This window comes from Sus scrofa, chromosome 15, assembly GCF_054392235.1.
Source record: "Sus scrofa isolate SSC_HxYL_T2T_F1_AM1 chromosome 15, Sscrofa_HxYL_maternal_Yorkshire_Landrace_v2.0, whole genome shotgun sequence".
Taxonomy (NCBI): domain Eukaryota; kingdom Metazoa; phylum Chordata; class Mammalia; order Artiodactyla; family Suidae; genus Sus; species Sus scrofa.
In genome coordinates this window covers 64,589,162-64,611,340 of record NC_139397.1, presented here as the reverse complement: position 1 = coordinate 64,611,340, position 22,179 = coordinate 64,589,162, and the positions used below count along the sequence as shown (strand labels likewise).

The following is a 22,179-nucleotide window of genomic DNA, read 5'->3' as shown; positions in this document are numbered from 1 at the left end:
ACAATCCCACCAACAGTGTCATAGGTTCCTTTTTCTCCACCCCCTCTCCAGCACTTATTGTTTGTAGACTTTTGGATGATGGCCATTCTGGCTGGTGTAAGGTGGTACCTCATCGTGGTTTTGATTTGCATTTCTCTAATAATGAGTGACGCTGAACATCTTTTCATGTGTTTCTCGGCCATCTGTATGTCTTCTTTGGAGAATTGTCTGTTTAGATCTTCTGCCCATTTTTGGATGGGCTTGTTTGTTTTTTTGGTATGGAGCTGCAGAAGTTGTTTATAAATTTTGGAGATTAATCCCTTGTCAGTGGATTCACTTGCAAAGATGTTCTCCCATTCTGTGGGTTGTCTTTTTGTGTTGTTTAGGGTTTCCTTTGCTGTGCAGAAACTTTGAAGTTTGAGTAGGTCCCATTTGTTTATTTTTCTTTTTATTGTCAATACTCTAAGAGGTGGATCTGAGAAGATGTTGCTGTCGTTTACGTCAGAGAGTGTTTGGCCTATGTTATCCTCTAGGAGTTTGATAGTGTCTGGTCTTATATCTAGGTCTTTAATCCATTTGGAGTTTATTTTTGTGTATGGTGTTAGGGAGTGTTCTAATTTCATTCTTTGCCATGTGGCTGTCCAGTTTTCCCAGCACCACTTATGGAACAAGCTGTCCTTTCTCCATTGTATAGTCTTGCTTCCTTTGTCATAGATTAGTTGGCTGTAAGTGCATGGGTTTAATTCTGGGCTTTCTATCCTGTTCCACTGATCTATATGTCTGTCTTTGTGCCAGTACCTAGAAACTATCATGCTAAGTGAAGTCAGCCATACAATGAGACACCAACATCAAATGCTTTCACTGACATGTGGAATAGGAAAAAAGGACAGACGGAACTTCTTTGCAGAACAGATGCTGACTCACACACATTGAAAAACTTATGGTCTCCAGAGGAGACAGTTTTGGGGGGTGGGGGGATGTGCTTGGGCTGTGGGATGGATATCCTGTGAAATCAGATTGTTATGATCAATTATATAACTACAGATGTGATAAATTGATTTGAGTAATAATAAAAAAAAATTACAGGAGTTCTATTTGTGGCTCAGCAGGTTAAGAACCTGGCGTAGTGTTCATGAGGATCTGGGTTCAATCCCTGGCCCTGCCCAGTGGGTTAAGGATCCAGGGTTGCCTCAAGCTGTGGTGTAGGTCACAGGTGTGGCATGGATAGCACATTGCCGTGGCTGTGGCATAGGCTGGCAGTTGCAGCTCTGACTCAACCCCTAGCCCAGGAACTTGCATATGCTGTGGGTACAACCCTAAAAAGAAAAAATAATAATAATACAAAGTCAAGATCTTAATTTATCCTTTTTCCTAGTTTCATTCAGCCTTAGCTCTCTTTCTATAAAAGCCTCTCTTTTCTTAACCTTCTCATTCTGTTCCTTGAAGAACCTTCCTCAGTTCTCATGGCTTCAAACGTAACTTAGTTCAGCTTGTCTTCATCCCATTGGTTGTCTGGAGTTTAGGGCTTTTCCTGGGGTTCCTAGCCTCTTTACCCATTCCATGCTGTCCCCACTGCAAAAATAATTCTAAGACACATAGATAGAGTGACCCTCTCCAGCTGCCATTCACAGGGGTGGGGAGCATTTAGAACCACCCGGAACTATGTTCCCGAGGTTGGTTTGTTGAGGCCTCTTTACCCTTTAGAATCCCAGCAATGAATGTGGTGCTACATTCCTCATAGCATATTTTACTCTAAGAAAGACACAGCCAGAGCACTGTGCCAAGGTTCTGTGCAAACTATTCTATTACATGTGCGTCTCATTGGCTGGTGGTACTTTACACTCTACTCCTTCCAGCCTACTCAGCTGTTGGAATTTAATTAGCAGTAATATATTATTGTCAAAGTAATTAAAACCTTGCCTTGATTAAGAACAGAATTATTTAATTAACAGGAAAAGGTGGGGCTGGCCTTCACTTTGCATTTGAGGCATACCCCAGCCTCAGTGGTTTTGCTTTGTCTCTCTTGCAGGCTTGAAGGTCCGGGAGGTGTTTATCAACGTCACCAGGCAGCAGGTGGAGGATTTCCATGGGCCCGAGGACTACTGGTGCCAGTGTGTGGCCTGGAGCCACCTGGGGACCTCCAAGAGCAGAAAGGCCTCTGTGCGCATAGCCTGTGAGTATATTCTGGTTACCTCCTTGTCCTGTATAAATACACACTAGACTTACAGAGTGCAGAAGGGGGCTTAGGACATGCCAGCTGCTTCAGCAAAAGAGAGGGGAGAGGACAGTAAGAAACCATCAGAACTGTCGCCACCTCTGCTCATTCCCTCTTGTCAAACGGTGGTTGACATGTTGGAGATTTTTTTTTTTCTGGAGCACAATCAGCAAATCGCTTTGGATAAGAGATTCTGCCTGGACTGTCAGAACGCAGGTGCCTCCACAATACCAGGAAAAACTGTTCCTGAGAGAGAGAAAGAAAAAAATAAAAATGAAACCACGCAAATGGATTTTGCTGTTCATCATCATTGACACAGTTCAGGGGGCATTGCTGGGAAAAGTTGAGCAATGACTGTTGACTGTACTTTTCTAGCAAATCTGCAAAAATAAGACATTAAAGATTAAGGGAGTTTTATAGCCTACTGTTAAACCTCTTTGCTCTGAATCTTAAAACATGGAAATGGGTTTTAAAACTGCATTTGTTTGGCCCAAGTAGGACCAAAAAAAAAGACACTTGAGGAAAAAAAAAAAAAAAAAACAGATTCCCTTTCAGGAGAGCCTAAGATTTCTTTGTCATGTTTCGGTATCAGTGTTTTTATTTTTTAAATAATTCAATGAGTTTTATTATATTTACAATTGTACAACCATCCTCACAAACTCATTTTACATTTGCATACCAAACCCCCAGTCTACTCCTCCCTCCCCCACAGCCTGTCCCCTTTGTTAGCAGCATCAGTGTTTCTGATCATCTCCAACATGTTTAGAAATATAGAAACTTCAGACTTCTTGTTGTGGCTCAGCAGTTAGTGAACCCGAGTAGCATCCATTAGGACACAGGTTTGATCCCTGGCCTCACTCAGTGGGTTAAGGATCTGGCATTGCCATGAGCTATGGTGTAGGTCACAGATGTGGCTCAGATCCCATAATGCTGTGGCCATGGTGTAGGCCAGTGGCCACAGCTCCGATTGGACCCCTAGCCTGGGAACCCCCAAATGCAGCAGGCGTGGCCCTAAAAAGACAAAAAAATGAAAGAAATATAGAAACTTCCTTTGTCTTTCTTTAAAATGGTTTTATCCTACCCTCCCCCCCCCCCCATTATTCCACCTTGATGGGACCCCATAAAATCTCCTTTGCATGTCTAGGAGTGTAAAAGGACTCCCCACCCCCTCCCTACCCCAGCCAAGAAGGAAAGGGAGAGATGGAGGGCAGAGATGGCTATTGTTGTTTTATTTAAATGTTGCCTTCACTACCTTCTGAGAGCGCTGCTTCCATGAAGAATATAGGACAAGAGGGATTTATTTAAGGACTCAAGGAATTCTTCCTAGCAGATGTTGACGGTGTAGGGATTAAGCATAGGAGTAAATTGCTGGTTGCAGAGACGTTTATGTTTCTTGGGAAAGGAAATCTCTGTCTTAGCCTCTGCACTTCACCTTCACTCCTCTGGTGATTTGGGAGGCTCCTGCCTGGTTGACTGGGCCCTAGGGGGCCAAAGAGAAGGTCATCTTGTAAGCTGTGCTCTTGGTGTAAGATCCCTGGGAAGTGTTTTTCCTGAAGTGATTTTAGTACATTTTAGCCCGGAAATACCTTGTGACGGGTCAGCTGAGAGAGGGACCGTGTTTGATTTTAGTTTTCCTTGACACATCCAGCTCTGTGCCTCCAGCATGGCATTGGCCAGGCAGGCTGCCACATTTAACTCCAGTTAGGGTGAAGCCAGTTATCCTCTGGAGCCTGAAAAGAGGAGAGGCAAGACAGCGTAGGGAAGAGTTCCCTCAGTTTCTTTCTTCTCAATGTCACTTCTCCTGTGCATCTTCTTCCTCTACTTCATGGAGCCCCACATGACCTATCCTTTGATTCCCTATATGTTGTTTGTTTGTTTCCTCATTTTGGCTGTGCCTACAGCATATGGAAGTTCCTGGGCCAGGGATCGAACCTGTGCCACGGCATTAACCCGAGCCACAGCAGTGACAACATAGTATCCTTAACCTGCTGGGCCACCAGGGAACCCCTGCAGTCCTGTAAGTATTACCTTGTTAATCTTTCTACCTCTGAACTCTGTCACCTCCATACTTACTCACTTCATTCCTGTCACATGCCTGCAAGAAACCTCCAGAGGTTTCCTCCTGCTTGGCAAAGAAGGGCTCAAACTCATCTTCATTCATTTCCCATAGCCTCTGTGTATTTTTTTTAATTCAGTGAATTTTATTAGGTTTGTAGTTGTACAGCTGTCATCACAACTCAATTTTATGGCATTTCCATACCAAACCCCAAGCCCATCCCTCCCCAACCTGTCTCCTTTGGAAACCCTTAAGTTTTTCAAAGTCTGTGAGTCAGTATCTGGTCTGCAAAAAAGTTCATTGTATCCTTTTTTTAGATTCCCACATATAAGTAATAACATATGATGTTGGTGTCTCACTGTCTGATTAACTTCACTTAGCATGATAATTTCTAGGTCCATCCGTGTTGCTGCAAAGGCTGTTATTTCTTTCCTTTTAATGGCTGAGTAATATTCCATTATCTATATGTAGCACCTCTTCTTTATCCACTCCTCTGTCATGGACATTTAGGTTGCTTGTAGTCTTGGCTACTGTATAGAGTGCTGCAGTGAACATTGGAGTACATGGATTGTATCGAGTCATGGTTTTCTCTGCGTAGATGCCCAGGAGTGGGATTACTGTATCAAATGGTAATTCTATTTTTAGTTTTTTGAGGAATCTCCATACTCTTTTCCATAGTGATTGCACCAATCCCGTAGCCTTTGATCATGTACTCTGTACTTCCTTCTGAACACTCTTCTACTGTTTGTATTGCTTCACTTCCCTGACATGTGTATCTGTCCCTAAAGTTTCCAGTTTCACAAATGTGACCCTGGTGGCTGAGAACCCAGACACTGGAGTCCTCTTGGTTTCTAGTTCCTATCTCCATGTTGTGATGGTGGACAATTTATTCACCTCTCTGTGTCTTAAAAGGGTGCTGACTTCATAGAATTCCTGTAAGAGTTAGAGATCTTGATAACTTTAAAGTGTTTTAAACCATACTGAACACAAAGCTAACTCTTATCAGTCATTTGCTCTTATTTTATGGCATATCTGATTCTGTGTAGCCCCAGCATCATACACCAGTAAGTGGGTTAATATTTAAACTAATTGAACTGAATTATATTTTTAGTTACTTAGTTTTTCTGCAGATTATGGCTATATAGATTCTAAAATTCATTTTAGGCCAACCCTATGTATCCAAGTCTCCTGAGTTGAGTATGATAGAATCAGAAAAGGTTTAAAAAATGGAAAACACTTTTCTATCACTTCCTGCTTTTTTAGAGTCAGCAGATACTTTTGTGGAAATCATCTTGAAAATCACTTTAGGGATTAAAAAATCATTTTGTCATTTTTGTGTATGCTATGCACATATGAATATGAAAAGTGATTTTTAAGTTAAAAAAGAATATCTTTAAAGCCTGTATTATGCACTTAGCGTAATATAATCTCTAATATTTACAACATATTTTTAATTTCTTCCTGTGTAGCAAGAGATAGATTCTTTAATTTATTTAAAATTATTTATGCAAGTCAAGACATGATTTGTCATTAAATATTGCATTTGACTTGGGGACCAGTGTATATTAAAATGTAAATTGAAATTTAACTATGTTTAATGGCATCAAAAGTGGAGGGGGAAAAAACCGCCTTTAGGACCTTGGTTGGAATTCTTTTGATTTGCTTGCAGGAAGAAAGAAGAAACACTTTTTTTTTAATAACTTTCATGTTTTCTTGAAATAAAGAGATTTCTGGCTGCTATTTGCAAGCACTTCCCAGCAAGTAACACATTGCACATGAGGATAGTTTTTATTTCCAATAAATGAAAAGCCAAATTAGATATAATTGTCACCATATTTTTTCTCTTTAAGATTGTTTTTTGAAGTGCTAAAGACATCTTAATGTGCTTAAATAAGGATTTTGATATAAGAATGTCACTTATGAATCTGATAGCAGTTGTCTTGAGGGGACTTTGCAAAATTAGTATCGTTTTTATATTATTCATTCAATTATTGTGGTTCACAATCAGAACTCCCATGCTCCGTGCATTTAACCAATGATCCATTCAAATTTAATAATTTCAGGAGTTCCCTGGTAGCGTAGTGGTTAAGGATTTGGCCCTGTCACTGCCATCATGTGGGTTCGATCCCTGGCCTAGGAACTTATGCATGTGGCAGGTGCAGCCAAAAAAAAGAAAAAGAAGAAGAAATTAACAATTTCAACACCGCAGTGGATAAAATCTCCATGGCATCTGAACTGTTCAGCTGAGTGATGTCTTATCATGATGGTGTTAGCTCATCTCTACAAAAACACCATGAAGCTCACCAGCATGATATGGCTTAGAGACCATTCAATTTAAAAGGGAAACAGTATAGTCAGAATTACTTTTGTATTTATAGCACTCATATTTTCATTGAACTAGATCCACCTGGGGTATCAGTACCTATGTAGATTCCTAGTTTCTACCCTGGACCTTTTGGGTCAGACTGAGGAAGGACCAGGAAAGCTGTGTTGGTATAAAGTTATCCAGGTGATTCTATGATCAGGGGACTTTGGAACATCTTGCCCAGGAACAGTGTTTCTCAAATGTTAACATATATGCAAATCAACTGGGTTCCTATTAAAAAGTGGATGATTCAGTTGAAATGTGTCAGTATGTCCAATTCAAGGTCCAAGAGTCTGTAATTTATAAGAGTTCTCATATGATGCTGCCAGATGGTCCGTGGACCCTACTTTGAGCACCAAGACCCTGGAACACCCTTAGGAAGCACTATTTGGGAACGGATTTAACCAATGCCTCCAACGTTGTCAATAGCTGAGAAAGCAATGCTCAGAAAGGTGAGGTGACTTGACCACAGGGCCCCCAGCAGATGGCAGACATGGAACCAGACCTTACATCCATCCACCCTCCCCGAGCACTCTTGCTACTAAGTCCTGTTGATTGGTTTCTGTTAAATGGAAGTTTGAGAACATAATAGAAAAGTTCATGCTCATGCACGTTCGAATATTTTCTTAAGGACAGACATGATTGCTTCCTATTCTGTTTCTGAATAAATTGCATTCCTCTACATGGTCAAGTTATGATATATACTTACATTTTCTATATGTTATTGTTATATATAATACATATATTTATATATAAAATCACGACACATTTTTTTTTTTGTCTGTGCCTGCAGCATATTCTTGGGCTAAGGATGGAACCTGCGCCATAGCAGCAGTGGTCCAAGCTGCTGCAGTGACAAGACTGGATCCTTAACCCACTGTTCCACAAGAGAACTCCAAAAATCATGACACATTGATGCCATCATGGCCAAAAAAAAAAAAAAAGTATAGGTTTTGTTTTTAGTAGCCAGAGGGCCTGTCTTCTTAAACTATTGTGTTTTCCTTAATAATTCCAGCCTGTGTTAGAGAGATGCTGGCAGCCCATCCAGCTGCCTGGGGCTGGGAATAGCCGAGGCCCCATTTCAAAGTGATGTTCCAAAGGTGAAATAAATAAATAAAGCCAGCTCACAGTCACCCCTGCCAAATTGGCAGAAGTCCGTCTCCAGGGAGTGACTCCCACAGGCCTTCTCTCATTGGTCTGATTCAATCAAGCTGGAGGTGGTTGGGCTGCTGTGGCATCTGTTACTTCTGCTGCTGGATGGTTGTCAAAAGGAGGAATATTCAATTATTCGTAGTTGTTTATTTTCATGGGTGAACATTTGGCTGCTTAGCCCTTGCATTTCATTCCCATTTCTCTCCTCCTTCTTCATCTGCTTACAAAATGTTTGGCCTCTGTCATTAACCCTCAGTTGAGCAGACCCTTCTGTTTTTTTGTTTTTTTGGGCTGCCCCTCAGCAAATGGAGTTCCTGGTCCAGGGGTCAGATGCAAGCCACATTTGTGACCTAAGCTGCAGCTCCGGCAAGCCAGACCCTTAACCCACTGTGCCTGGCCAGGGATTGAACCTGTGTCCCATTATTCTGGAGATGCCACTGATCCTGTTGCACCACAGCAGGAACTCCTGACCCTTCTTAACACCCAGACCTATGCTTCAATATGGGAGTTGCTGGGGTTGGGGGATCAGTGAAACATTTGTCTGTTATAGTCACACTGTTGACCATGTAGGATAAAATACAGCAGGAACCCCATTGTTCTGTTGATTTTTTTTAAAAAAGAGAATCTATAAAATATGGTTATGTCCTGAATATAATTTAAATAGAGGGCTAATTTGAGACACTCTTAAAATATCTGTGCAGTCATGCCAAGAATGAGCAAAGAACTTAGGGGAGAATCTCGTTTAAAAGTTATGAAGTTCCCTACCTAAAAATTACCAGTAAAATCAACTGGCCCATAGCAAAAACGATATTAGTTTTATCTGCTTTTGGCAGGAGGGTGGTGTCTTTTTTTGAAAGCTATAGGAGACATCCAGTTAACCATACTTATGGATCTTAGCTCCATGGCTTTGGTAAATAATATCACCTTCTAAAAAGAGTCATTAGCCCCCTATCGATGTCAAAATTAAATATTAAAACAAACATAGGCACATCTATCTGGTGTTCAAATTCAGCCTTAACCAACATTTTCCATCTTACCTCCTGGTATATCCATGTAAGTGTGCTAGCCTCTGACTGAGTTAGGATGGCTTAGATTCTAGAATAAGAACTTGTTTTTCTTCTCCTAGAAGTGCTCATATTCTTTCTCCTTCCTGGAGCATATTCCCAGCCCCATCTCATTCTCTTCCCAACTGCATCCAAGGACCATCATGCATGCCAGCTGTCTCTTTTATGAGACCTAGTATAGTGAATCTCTTAGTACTAGTTGACCTCAGCAGCCTAACATACCAACTGAGCCCTTGAAAAATATACCCACCCCCCAGCATCTCTAGCTGAAAAATTGATAAAGTAAATATCCTCCTCAGAGCTCTCATGGCATTTGCTGAGTACTTGTCCCATGGTACCAATTAGTATTTTTCCAGAATTCTGGTTATCTTGAAGTTTTGTGTGGACTTATTTCCCATATTAGATTGTAACTTGCTTTAAAATTCAGTTGTGCAGTTCCCTTGTGGCACAGTGGGTTAAGGATCCAACATTGTCACTGCAGCGGCTGAAGTCCCTGCTGTGGTGTGGGTTTGCTCCCTAATCTTGGAATTTCCACATGCCACAAGCGTAGTCAAAAAATAAATAAATTCAGTTACATTATTCTCATTGACTTGATCTTTGAGGCTTGTACAGAGCCTTATCTCATCTCCTTTGTATTATAAAAGCTTGTTTGGTTTGAAAGGCAACCCTGTCTATGCCAGATAGGGTTCCATGAAAGTGCACTTGTGAGCTCCCTGTCATGATCATGCTATGAGACTAACATGGCATCTGGCTTCTTAGCTCACCCATAGCTCACAAGGATGTTATAATTTCAAGGATCATCATTGTTCTCACTGGCTTGTGACCTACTCCTAATAATGTTTACTGTCATAAAGAAGAGGTCACAAGGGAATTGGGAGCCGGTGAGTCATTACAGCCACACAGCCCAGTAACATGCAGCACATGGCTCTGAAAGGCCCCAAGGCTGCCAGCTTTACCTGTGCTTTTACTTTGCTCCCTTTTCAGGACCCGGGATTCGTTCCCAGCTTATGGAAAATACTGTTCAGACCAATACTTAACACTCGGTAACAATGGCACAAAAGCTTGCAATCTTCTTTGCCTTCCCCTGGAAGAATGTAGCCAGAGTCAGGAGAGAATAGTGTTTTTCTTAGCCAAAGGCTGATCCTTTCATTTAGGCTGAGGTAGACAAATAGGAGCATTACCAAAGGATCTAAGGGTCCAGGCCTCTTGATGGAGTTGAGCACTGCAAGAGAGCATCTGGCCAAGGCAGGGGTAGGCATTAAAATGAAGCCTACATTCCACCCACAAGGACTGCAATCAGACCATGGCTGCAATCACACAAAGAAGGGGCTGGTTTTTCTTCTACCTATCCCCCACTCGGCCCCTTTGGCAGTGCCTGTGGCATGTGGAAGTTCCCAGGCCAGGGATCAAATCTGAGCTGCAGCTGCTACCTACACCACAGCTATGGCTATGCCAGATCCTTAACCCACTTTGCCGAAGCAGAAACTCCAGGACTGTTTTTGGTTTTTGTTTTTAATTTTTTATTATAGTTGATTTACAATGTTCTGTCAATTTCTGCTGTACAGCAAAGTGACCCAGTTATACATATATACATTTTTTCTTACATTCTATCATGTTCTATGATAAGTGATTAGATATAGTTCCCTGTGTTATATAGCAGGACCCCACTGCTTATTCATTCTGAATGTAATAGCTTGCATCTTCTAACCTCAAACTCTCACTCCATCCCACTCCCTCCCCTCTTTCCCTCTGCAACCACAGTTCTGCCCTCCTTGTCCATGAGTTTGTTTCTGTTTTGTAGGTAGGTTCATTTGTTCCATATTTTAGATTCCACATATAAGTGATATGGTATTTGTCTTTTTCTTTTTGATTTACTTCACTTAGTATGAGAATCTCATTGCATCCATGTTGCTACAAATGGAATTATTTTTTTTTATGGATGAGTAGTATTCCACTGTATAGTATATCTGTACTACATCTTCTTAATCCATTCATCTGTCAGTGGACTTTTAGGTTGTTTCCATATCTTGGCTGTTGTGAATAGTGCTGCAATGAACATGCATGTCCATGTATCTTTTTGTATAAAACTTTTGTCTAGATATATGTGCGGGAGTGGGATTGCTGGATCATATGTTAGTTCTATATTTAGTTTTCTGAGGAACCTCCTTACTGTTTTCCATAGTGGCTGTACTGGTTTTTCTTGATAGTATTTTCTAGCCCAAGACCTGTGTTCTTATAGGTATCTGATTTGTGTCCAGTATACACAAAGATGCCACATAGGCTTAAGGCAGCAGAACTGGGCACAAAATTTGTGGTGCTGAGTGCAAAATGAAAATATGGGGCCCCTTGTTCAAAAGTTAAGAGTTTTAAGCCATTGGTATTAGAGTATTAAATCAAGCATGGGGCCCCATGCAGCCATACTGGTTCCACCTCCAGGAGGCTGGCCATAATGGCAGTAGTGGTGATGGTTAATTAAATCATTTTATATATGTAATGATTTTATAAAAAGGGCTTTGAACAGCTAGGGGACACATTAAAACTGATTCCACATGGAATTGGAGACAGGGTTTTTTGGTTTTGCTCTAAAGCCGGAGGCAGCATCACAGGAGCTATATTTTAAGATGGCATATTTGGGGTCAGGCTGACAACTGGAAATGCCTATTGTGGTCACATTCTTCTGCAAACTGTACATAAGCAAGTATGTCTTGTAGGGGTGATACTGGAGAAGCAATTATTGCATTGGGTGAGTAGGTGACTAATAGGGTTTTCTTTAAAAAAAAGTATAGTGATATAATTCAGACTTTTGAGAACGTTGAAATATAGTACAAAAAAGTTCCTTTAAGCTTTTTACTGAGAATCTTCAAATGTTAATATTTGACCAAATTTGCTCTGGGGTCATCTCTTTCTGTGTTTATTAGTATATGCATTTGCAAATAGATAATTATGATTTATTTTTTGATTTGGTTAAGATTAAGTTGCAGACACCATGTTCCCTTTCCTCTAAATACTTCATTGTGTATGTATTTTGTTTTTATTTTTATTAGAGTTGATTTACAGTGTTTCTGCTGTATAACATAGTGACATAGTCATACATATGTACATTCATTTTTCTTATGTTATCTTTCACCATTGTGTATGTTTTTAATAAACATATTTTCTGACATAACTATAATATTACTATCAAGAAATAAACATTGATACAATACTATTATCCCATCTAAAGACCTTCTGTTTCATCAGTTGTTCAAGAATATCCTTTATAATAATAACAGAAATCCTATGGCTTACATTCAGTTGAAAGGTCTCTTTAGCTTTCTTTAATCCAAGTAATTCCTCAGTCTTCCTTTGTTGTTCGTTATGCTGAATTTTACAGGTGTAAAGTTCAGTTATTGTGTATAATGTTCCTCAATTTGAACATATGAAAAGAGCAGTCATCTAAAAGGAAGTTCCACTGGCCACATCTGGGACAGTTTGAGCATCAAAAGAGATCATAAAGAGGTTCCCAGTGTAGATCAGTGGGTTAAGAACCTGACTAGTATCCATGAAGAAGTGGATTCAATCCCTGGCCTCACTCAGTGGGTTAAGGATCTGGCCACAAGCTGCAGTGTAGGTCTCAGATGAGGCTTGGATCTCCAGTTGCTGTGGCTGTGGCTGGCAGCTACAGCTCCAATTTGACCCCTAGCCTTGGAACTTTCATACGCCTCAGGCGCAGCCCTAAAAAAATAAAAAAAAAAAAAAAGAGATCATAGTAAAGGATTACAGTTCATTAAAAAAGAATCCAAGAATTTATACCGATATGTTTTAAATATAAAAATAAATGAGGGGAAAGGGACAGTCTTTCCGTATATTAGAATAAATGAATAAATGTAAAAGGAATGATGGAAATGGAAAGTTATTTACCATCTATCATAATTTATTTAGCATCTATTGATTGATTCAGACAAGCATCATGGATACTAAAATTAATGGCTGAAAGTTTTAGGAGTAACAGGATGTTTATAGAGTCTGAGTGTCTCTCTACAAGATACTGATTAATTACAAAGAGAGAGTGAGTAACCTAGCTGTAGAGAATGCTACCATATGCCACCTTAATTAGGTGGTTGGAGTTGACATCACTAGAAATGGGGACAAATACACAGTGTATATTCTGATGGGATAAATGGAGAAGATAGCATCACTTCAATGATATTCCTTCCAAAAATAGCTTATCTGTATTTAACCATAGGAAAGCATTTGACAAGCCTAAATTGAGGAACATTTTACATAATCGGTCATTTTTAACTACGTACACATATCTCTCAAAATGCCAGCCTGGTGTGGGACATGCTGGGGTGTTCTGGGGATAAAAGAAGCCATAGGATAGACATGGTACAGCTTTCTGAAACATCACTTGCCTTCCCCCTTAAAGTCAGTAAAATATAAACATGAGCACAAGTATGGAGCAGAATGTATAATTTTCTTAAATAGTGAAGATTCAACTTGAAACTTCTAAGCCATCTTGTGCATGCCGCATTTTTTAGGCTCCATCTATAAATGCCTCAGGGATGTGAATTTATTTTTCTTTGCTAGTAGGGGCACCTCAATAGAGTGTGAATAACTCGGAACTGTAAGTGATTGTGATTCTATGAACAAAATAGGATGATTTCTACAGAATTGGTATAAATTGAGTTACTTTGGCTTAACGTGTGCACAATTGAGAACATCAACCTTAAAGATGGGAACTGCTGGGTAACAGCGTGTTACTTTGCAACATATCCTACTGTAGATGATGGGAAAAAAAGTTCCCCAAATAACATGCCTTCGTGTCATTTATTGCCAACTATTACTTTCCTGAGAAGAATTTGCAGAAATATGGCCACCAACTTTTTAGGAAATCTCAGTTAATTCAATCTGCCATGCTTGTGAAAGAAACCTGAAACATCCTGGAAAATGGCCCTTTTTCTAAAATCCTCAGTGTAAGTTTATGAGGAAGAGGACAGATTTTATTTCAATTCACCTCTCATTTTTTTTTCCACTGAAAAAAATTTCTGACAGATAATGTTATGCAAGAACACAAAACAAAAACTCCCAAAATAAAAACACAACTTACCTCTGTTAACATTTAAGGACTTTTTGAGGCTAGTGATATTGTTCTTAAATTAGTTTAACATCTCTCTACCAGGATAGGTAAGGACAAGGGGGGTGCATTCTAGAAATTGGTTAAGCATCAAAGATATCTAAGGTTTGGAAGTGCCAGACATACATGAATAATTAAATGTCTGCCATGTTCTCAGAACAGTAATACATAAAATTCCATCCCTTCCTTTGAGGAGCTTACACTCTAGTGAAGAGATAAACTTACAGACAAATCTTTTCAAGAAATCATGGTTAGAATAAACATGGTGTGTTTTAGGGGCTCACCTGAAGGACAATTTGTCGATCCCCTATGTCTGTGGTAGGCTTCCTGAAGTAATTAGGAAGAAGGAGGGTTAACTTAAAACCCCATTGTTCAAGTTAAGGAAAGAGTTAAACGCACAGAAAGATGGAACAGTATGGAAGCTACGCTTGAAAAAACAAGGAGATGTGGTGACCAGGGAGAAAGAGATCAGATTATGGATGGTCTATGTTAAAGGGGAAGGGGCAAATCTGAGGTTCCAGAAAGGTGAAATTACCAAGCTCATGTGGCTCCTTGAATTCAAAGCTAAGGAAAAGTGAGATAGAAGTTTAAAGATTATCCCAGGTTTGGGGCTTTGTAGATTTTGGGCTAAAGTGACTGAATTAATGGTGTTTCCATTAAGTGATATTATTCATAGAGTCGTTTCTCCACTAGTGTAGTGAACAAGATACTGAGTTCTTCTTTGGGTCACATTTTGTGTGAACTACCCATGGAATATTCAATGAACTGTTTTCACCATGCCATTGTGTTTATGAGCCTCAAGCCCTGAGGTCAGCATCAAACCTTAGCATTGAGAGTCATTGACAAGTAGGTGGTCATTAGAATAATAAATCTCTATCATAAGAGGGAGCAGGTTTTTATCTGAAATACTTAAGATGGTTTTCCATACTATATATTTTCCATCCTACTCTGCAACACCCAAACTGCTGGTAGAGACAGAGGAGTAGACCATGAGTAGCATTCTGTATGTGGTTAAGGGCTAAACAGAGGGGGAACCATGAAGAAGACAGAGAAGAAAAAAGTACTGAAGAGGCACTGGGAGATCAAAGAGAGGGTGGAGATTTTTATGAAGGAGTAAATGGTCATTGGTGTCATTGTGATCACCAGAGAAAAGTATGAAGTGGGGAAGCGTCGGTTGATTAGCTTCCATTGACTGGGGCAAAGCAGTGTCATGGGAGAGGGTGGTAGGAGTTGATGATGGTAGATCTAGGATTCAATGGAAGTTGAGAGAAATAGATGGTATGGATACCCCTTTCCAAAAATTTCACAGATAACAAAAAATCTGGACCACTACCTCAAGTTGTCCATTTGCAGACTAGGTGGTATTATAATACAAGTATGATGGTTAGATAGGCTCATTTATTGAAAAGCCTTATCGAGAAGGAATAGGAACAGCAGAAAGTGAAGAAGTAAAGATCATAAGAACTAGATTTAAGTTTTGGGCTCAACTGATCAGCTTTGTTGCTCTACTCAAGGGTTTCGTAAAAGTTGCAGGCTGAGAGAATCACATGAGGAACTCTTTTTTTCCCCCTTTTTTTTAAAGTTTTGTTGAAACTTTAGAATTTGATTTACAATGTTGTGATCATTTCTTCTGTACAACAGAGTGATTCAGTTATACATGTACACACATCCATTCTCTTTCAGAATTTTTTTTTTCCCACATAGATTATCACAGAGTGTTGGGTAGAATTCTCTGTGCTATATAGCAGGTCCCTGTTGGCCAATCATTCCATGTACCTCAGTGTGCACATGCCAGTCCCAAACTGCCAGTCTATTCCTCCCCTCCACCCAACCTGTCCCTTTTGGTAACGGTAAGTTTGTTTTCAAAGTCTGTGAGTCTGTTTCTGTTCTGCAAATAAGTTCATTTGTATCCTTTTTTTAGATTCTATATGTAAGTGATATCACATGGGTTTGTCTTTCACTGCCTAACTTCACTTAGTATGATAATTTCTAGGTCCAGCAATGTTGCTGCCAATGGCATTATTTCATTCTTTTTTGGCTGAGTAATATTCCATTGTATTCCATATGTACCACCTCTTTATCCATTCCTCTGTCAATGGACATTTAGGTTATTTCTTTGTCTTGCTGTTGTAAATAGTGCTGCAGTGAACTTTGGGGTGCATGTATCTTTTCAAATTATAGTTTCCTCAAGATAGATGCCCAGGATTGGGATTGCTAGATCATCTGGTAGTTCTAATTTTAGTTTTTTGAGGAACCTCTGTGCTGTTTTCCATAGTGGGTATACTGATTTACATTCCTACAAACTGTGTAAGAAGGTTTCCTTTTCTCCACATCCTCTAGCATTTATTGTTTGTAGACTTTTTCATGATAGCCATTCTGACTTGTGTAAGGTGCTCCCTGAAAGTGGTTTTGATTTGCATTTCTCTAATAATTAGCAGTGTTGAGCATCTTTTATTGTTTTGGCCATCAGTATGTCTTCTTTAACAAAATGTCTATTTAAATCTTATGCTCATTTTTGACTGGATTGTTTTTTGATATTGAGCTGTCTGAGTTGTTTGTATATTTTGCAGATTAAGCCTCTGTCAGTTGCTGCATTTGCAAATATTTTCTCCTATTCTGTGGGCTGTCTTTTTGTTTTGTTTATGGTTCCCTTTGCTGTGCAGACACTTTTAGTTTAATTAGGTCCCATTTGTTTGTTTTTATTTTCATTACTCTAGGAGTTGGATTTGTGAAGATATTGCTGCAGTTCATGTCAGAGAGTGTTCTACCTGTGTTTTCCTCTAAGGGTTTTATAGTATCTGGTCTTATACCTAGGTCTTTAATCCATTTTGAGTTTATTTTTGTGTATGGTGCTGAGAGTGTTCTAATTTCTTTCTTTTACATGTAGCTGTCCAGTTTTCCAAGGAACACTTATTGAAGAGACTGTCTTTTCTCCACTGTATATTCTTGCTTCCTTTGTTGTAAATTAGTTGACCATAGGTGCTTGGGTTTATTTCTGGGCTTTCTGTGCTATTCCATTGATCTGTATTTCTGTAAATCAGTACCATAATGTTTTGATGACTGTAGCTTTGTAGTATAGTTGGAAGTCAGTGAGCCTGATTCTCAGGATTTCCTTGGCTATTTGGGGTCTTTTGTGTTTATATACAAATTTTAAAATATTTTGTTCTAGTCCTGTGAAAAATGCCATTGGAAATTTGATAGGGATTGTATTAAATCTGCAGATTGCCTTGGGTAGTGTAGTCATTTTGACAGTATTGATTCTTCTAACCCAAGAGCATGGTATCTCTTTCCATCTGTTTGTGGCTTTGATTTCTTTCATCAGCATCTTATAGTTTTCAGAGTATAGGTCTTTTGTCTCCTTAGTTAGTTTTATTCTAGGTATTTTATTTTTTGATGTGATGGTAAATGGGATTGTTTCCCTAATATGTCTTTCTGATCTTTCATTATTAGTATATAGAAATTCAGTCAGTTTCTGTGTATTAATTTTGTATCCCACAACTTTACCAAATTCATCGATGAGCTCTAAGAGTTTTCTGGTAGTGCCTTTAGGATTTTCTAGGTGCAGTATCATGTCATCTACAAACAGTGGTAGTTTTCCTTCTTTATTTCCAATTTGGATTCTTTTTATTTCTTTTTCTTCCCTGATTTCTGTGGCTAGGACTTTCAAACTTATGTTGAATAGAAGTGGTGATAGAGAAGCTTTAAAATTAAGGTCACTGAGCTTTATTCAAGATGTTTGGAATCATAATCTCTGGGCATGTGGTCCAGGGATGCTTTTGTGATTTTGCTGTCTTCTGTTTCTTCCCCTTCCTACTGTCCACAATTCAGTTTCCTGTGCAGATACCTCCTTCTCTTCCCATTTCTGAATACTATAATACTCTAGGTCTCTCCATCCACAGGCTCTCCTTTGGTGAAAACTCTTACTCCATGGCCCCAGTACTGTCTACATACTGATTTTTCTCAGCCCTGACCTTGCTTCTCATCTCCTGATGCCTTTATTCACTGACTACCTGATATGTCCACTTGGATATCTAGTAAGTGTCTCAAATGTAATATATCCCCAAGAGAACTGTCTTGAGTTTCACGCCATCAGCATTGCTACAAACCTGTGTTTATTCCCGCCTTTCCCAATTCAGTAATGGTGACTCAGGGCTCATGACAAGACCCAGGTGTCATCTGTGACTCCTGTTTCTTTCAGTCACATCTCACTCAGCAACAAGTCTATCTCCAAAATATATCCTGAATGTGTCAGCTTCCCTGCATCTGGTATAAACAATCATTATTTCTCTCCAGTGATAATTTTCTCACTGCTTCCTCTCTTGCCATCTTAAATCCTTTCTTCACACAGCAGCCAGAATGATTACTTAAAACAAAACCACACACACACAAAAGAAAAAAAAAAAAGATCAGGTCATGCTATTCCCTTGGCTGAACTTCTCCCATTGGATTTCTAAACTCCATGATATTGGCACTGGAGGAATAACTAGCCCCTTCTTCACTTCCCTTACACCTGGATCCTCTCCTTTGCTGTTTCAGCCATGGTGATTTCTTTTATTACTCAGGTACCCATGGTTGTCCCTACATCAGAGCCTTTGACATTCTCTTTTCCTGGAAAGCATCCTCCCAACCTCTGCATGATTAGGTCTTACTTGTAAGCTTTAGTTTTATCTTCATTCTTGGTTCGGTCTCTTTGTAAGATTTAGTATGAAATACGGAGCTTGCTACCAAAATGGTGAAAAACTGATAGCTAAAGTGATCTCTTAGACCCTTTCTGTTCTGGCAAGATTGATTTAAGGTCAAGCAAACTTCAGTTCACTTTTTTCCACTCAGCTGTTGTGTGTACCAAACAGGAGGTGGAGTGATAACTGTTTAGTGCCATAGTCCAGCCTTTACAAGCTCAGGACATGTGGCTACATCTTGTCATGATCGACATTCTTGGCCTTTGGATTGCTGGGGTGAAGAGAGAATCAAAAAGTTAATGGTGCAGGTTAAAAGCTAAATTTCTTCTTCTAGGTTGGCTTTTCCTTTTTGACTCTCTCCTCCTTTTTACCCTCTCTCTGTAGTACTAGTACTGGAATATGATGAAGTAGTGGGTATTGAAAGCTTAAGGTTATTTTTAGGTCATTTCTTTTGAAACTCATAGCAAGTTCACATCCCTCTAATTTTCTGCAGAGGGCTATGAGGGCACTGAAGAAAGTCAGAAATGATTCTTCATGTCTCTTTTCTTACAAACCTTTCCCACCCACCATGGAGTTAGCCTTGCTTTTCTTGACTTTAAATGTTCATCAAGATGCTTAGCTGAAGATAAGCTCTAGTGTGGCCAGTAGGGGACATAGGGTTTAAGCAACATCATGGATGGGGAGTTCTGACTGAGGAAGATAGAGTGTGACTTTTCTACATATGTCTTGAGAACTGAGCAAACTAGTCTAGTCAGTGACTCCTGAGACTGCATTTTTTGTTTTTCTCTCTCCATCAAAAGCACTTTGGTTCAGTGGCTATTTCTGCACTAAAACTATTAGGGCTGTTTCACCTAAAACTCAGTTTTCTCGTTAGGACTACAAGTAGGACAATAGTATTCTCAAACATAGAGAATGTGGAACTTAGAAGTATTTTATCCCCAGAGCTTTCAGTGGAACATGATGGAAAGATACAAAATGTGAGTTCTTAAATTTATTTTTGTTTGATTTAATACTTTGAAAACAAAGGAGCAGAGAATTCCTATATTTTTACCTAATGCTTTTGTTGAGATGTGCTATTTATTTAGGTCATACTTCAGCTGTCCTTTCCATATTGACACGGCCAAATTAATATAATCAATACACAGAAAGTGCCTTTATGGAACTTGGAGATAAAGCAGACTTTCGAAATCTTTCCATCAGCATGGTTTTCTTATGAAGTTTCCACCCATAGTCCTTGCTAAAGGAAGTGGTGCTGAGTGTCTTAAGTATAAGTAGCCATGTGGTGTAGCACATGTAGCCGCTGTCGTGTCCACTGGACCAAGAATGTGCACTAGGTAGATTAGCTGCCTCTGAGTAGAGTCAGAGTGAGAGACTGAATCAAGAAGGATGAAGTGATTACATACTTGTTCAGCCTTGCTCTTCAAATATGATTTGATTCAGAAGGAGAATCAGTAGTTGATAGTGGCAACAGAAAGGGAAAGATGCAAAGAAGCAGGCAGCAGTGACCCTGAGATATCAGAGGACAAGGGTAAATACAAGTAATGAATAAGCGGAGGCCGTTAAGACAGAAGAGAGCAAGAGTAAGTTGTTTCCGATGGGCAGAAGTGACAGAAGCAGCATCTGTGCTAAAAAGGATTGTGAAATTACCCAGTTCATAGAATTACACTGAATCTCTTGATCCCCACTTGCTTGGCCATGTCATAGTCTCTTTGTGATCCTTGTTCTTCCCTCCAAGCCTGGCATGTGATATGTCCTTCCTTCCTAGGGTTGCACCCACAGCATATGGAAATTCCCAGGCTGGGGGTTGAATCGGAGCTGCAGCTAGTGGCCGCAGGCACAGCAACTCAGGATCTGAGCTGCATCTGCAGCATACACCACAGCTCACAGCAATGCCGGATCCTTAACCCACTGACAAGGCCAGGAATTGAACCCGCATCCTCATGGATACTAGTTGGGTTCATAACCCTCTGAGCCACAACAGGAACTCTGTTTGTGATGTTTCTTGGTTCTCAGTCTGTCCTGGACTCAAAACTAAGATGGTCTTCCTAATGTTCAGTAAATCCTCAAATCCTGATGGAATCTGAATGAATGTTTGTGTGTTCTTGTAAATGAAAGAAGCCAAATACAATGGAATGTATTGAGTTGGGAAGAGCTCAATAGAAAACAGGTTAAATGAGTTCTCAAAGCACTTTGTAAACCTGCAGCTGCTGCTTCCCACCATGATGTGTTCCTGCTGCTGGATGCTGCCTTCGCAACACAAGTGTTGCCTGACAAACTATGCTACTTGTTGCAAACAGGGATAATGACACACTGTGCTGGTTATAAAACGATTTATTGACAACAGCAATTTAACAGCAGAGGAATTGCAGAGCACCAGGGAGCTAACAAAACCCCAACAGTATTCTGTGTCTCTGAAAAGCAGCCTTGAGGAGCCTCTGCACCATAGGACCCCTGGCATTATCCACACTTCTTGATGTCCCAGGAAACAGAGCCTGCTCATCACTTGGCCCCAAGGTGTGGTCAGAGGGCATGTGGTGTAAGGCTTACACAATCCAACTGTGATCAAAGGTGTGCTTCCTTCGCTGTTGCTGCCAGATTTTCTCAGCAGGAGTGAAGGCTACAGTATTTGGAAATCTTAGAGAAATTTACATGTGGAATTGTCCTTTAATGCGAGTTGTCCTTCAGAAAGACAGCAAAAGCAGATGAGGTGGTCCACAGTAAAGGCGGGAAATGACAGCTAGGAGCCGTCTTGCATGAACTTGGATTAGTGGGTCAAGAAATGGGTAGAATTCCTAGATGAAAGCAAGGCAGAGTGTTTAAACCAGGCTGGCTAGAGAAACATCTGTCAGTGCACCAAATACAAAGAGAGTATCACTAAGGAAAGCATTGCCCTGACAGGAAGCCTTTTATATGCTTTCTTTGGGAATAGGGGTTAGTAACTGACCCCTTGAGTCATAACCATCTAGGGCTAGAGGATGAAAGCAGAACCAACTAGGGGCCACAAGCCTTGACTTTCATTTTGCTGGCATCCATCTGTTCTGCATTCGAACCAGCCCTTTTATGACAACAAATGATCTTTATTTGGCTAAGTTACAAATTCCTTTTATGTATGACAAATATGGTATGTTGTTCCTTCAGAAAAATATGGGTGAGAACAATTCAAAGCTGATTTGAACACCAGTGTAGTTTGGCACTGATGGGACGTTGTCCCATCCTTCTGCAATCTTAACAAATGACTATGACTATTTAAAAAAAAATGACTATGATTTTTCACTGGCTGATTTGGTTTGAATGAGTAAATTATTTTTATTTCATTGCATTAACTGCCAGAACATTGAATGAGCTGATAACTCCCTGGTGTTTCTGAGCTGCAAAGAACTATTATTCGGAATTGAATTTTTATTGATTTTCTTGTGCTACAATGACTTTTCTAACATAGTAGCATGAAAGGAAAATGAGAAAAAGGCCAAAGAGGGCACAGGGTGAGGAAAGGGAGGCTGGCGCTTCCCGTGGCCTGGCCCCAGATGGACTGCTTATTGGCAGGTACTACTGA

General features: G+C 39.9%; 1 protein-coding gene across 16 annotated transcripts in view; it reads left to right on the top strand.

Annotated features, from left to right (window-relative positions):
* UNC5D (unc-5 netrin receptor D) overlaps positions 1–22,179 on the top strand; it is a 613,063-nt gene that overhangs the window by 357,113 nt on the left and 233,771 nt on the right. For all 16 annotated transcript variants that reach the window (XM_021076125.2, XM_021076135.2, XM_021076133.2 and 13 more), the window contains exon 3: positions 2,009–2,152. In XM_021076125.2, coding sequence (XP_020931784.1) covers positions 2,009–2,152 — 144 coding nt within the window. The remainder of the gene's footprint in view (positions 1–2,008; positions 2,153–22,179) is intronic.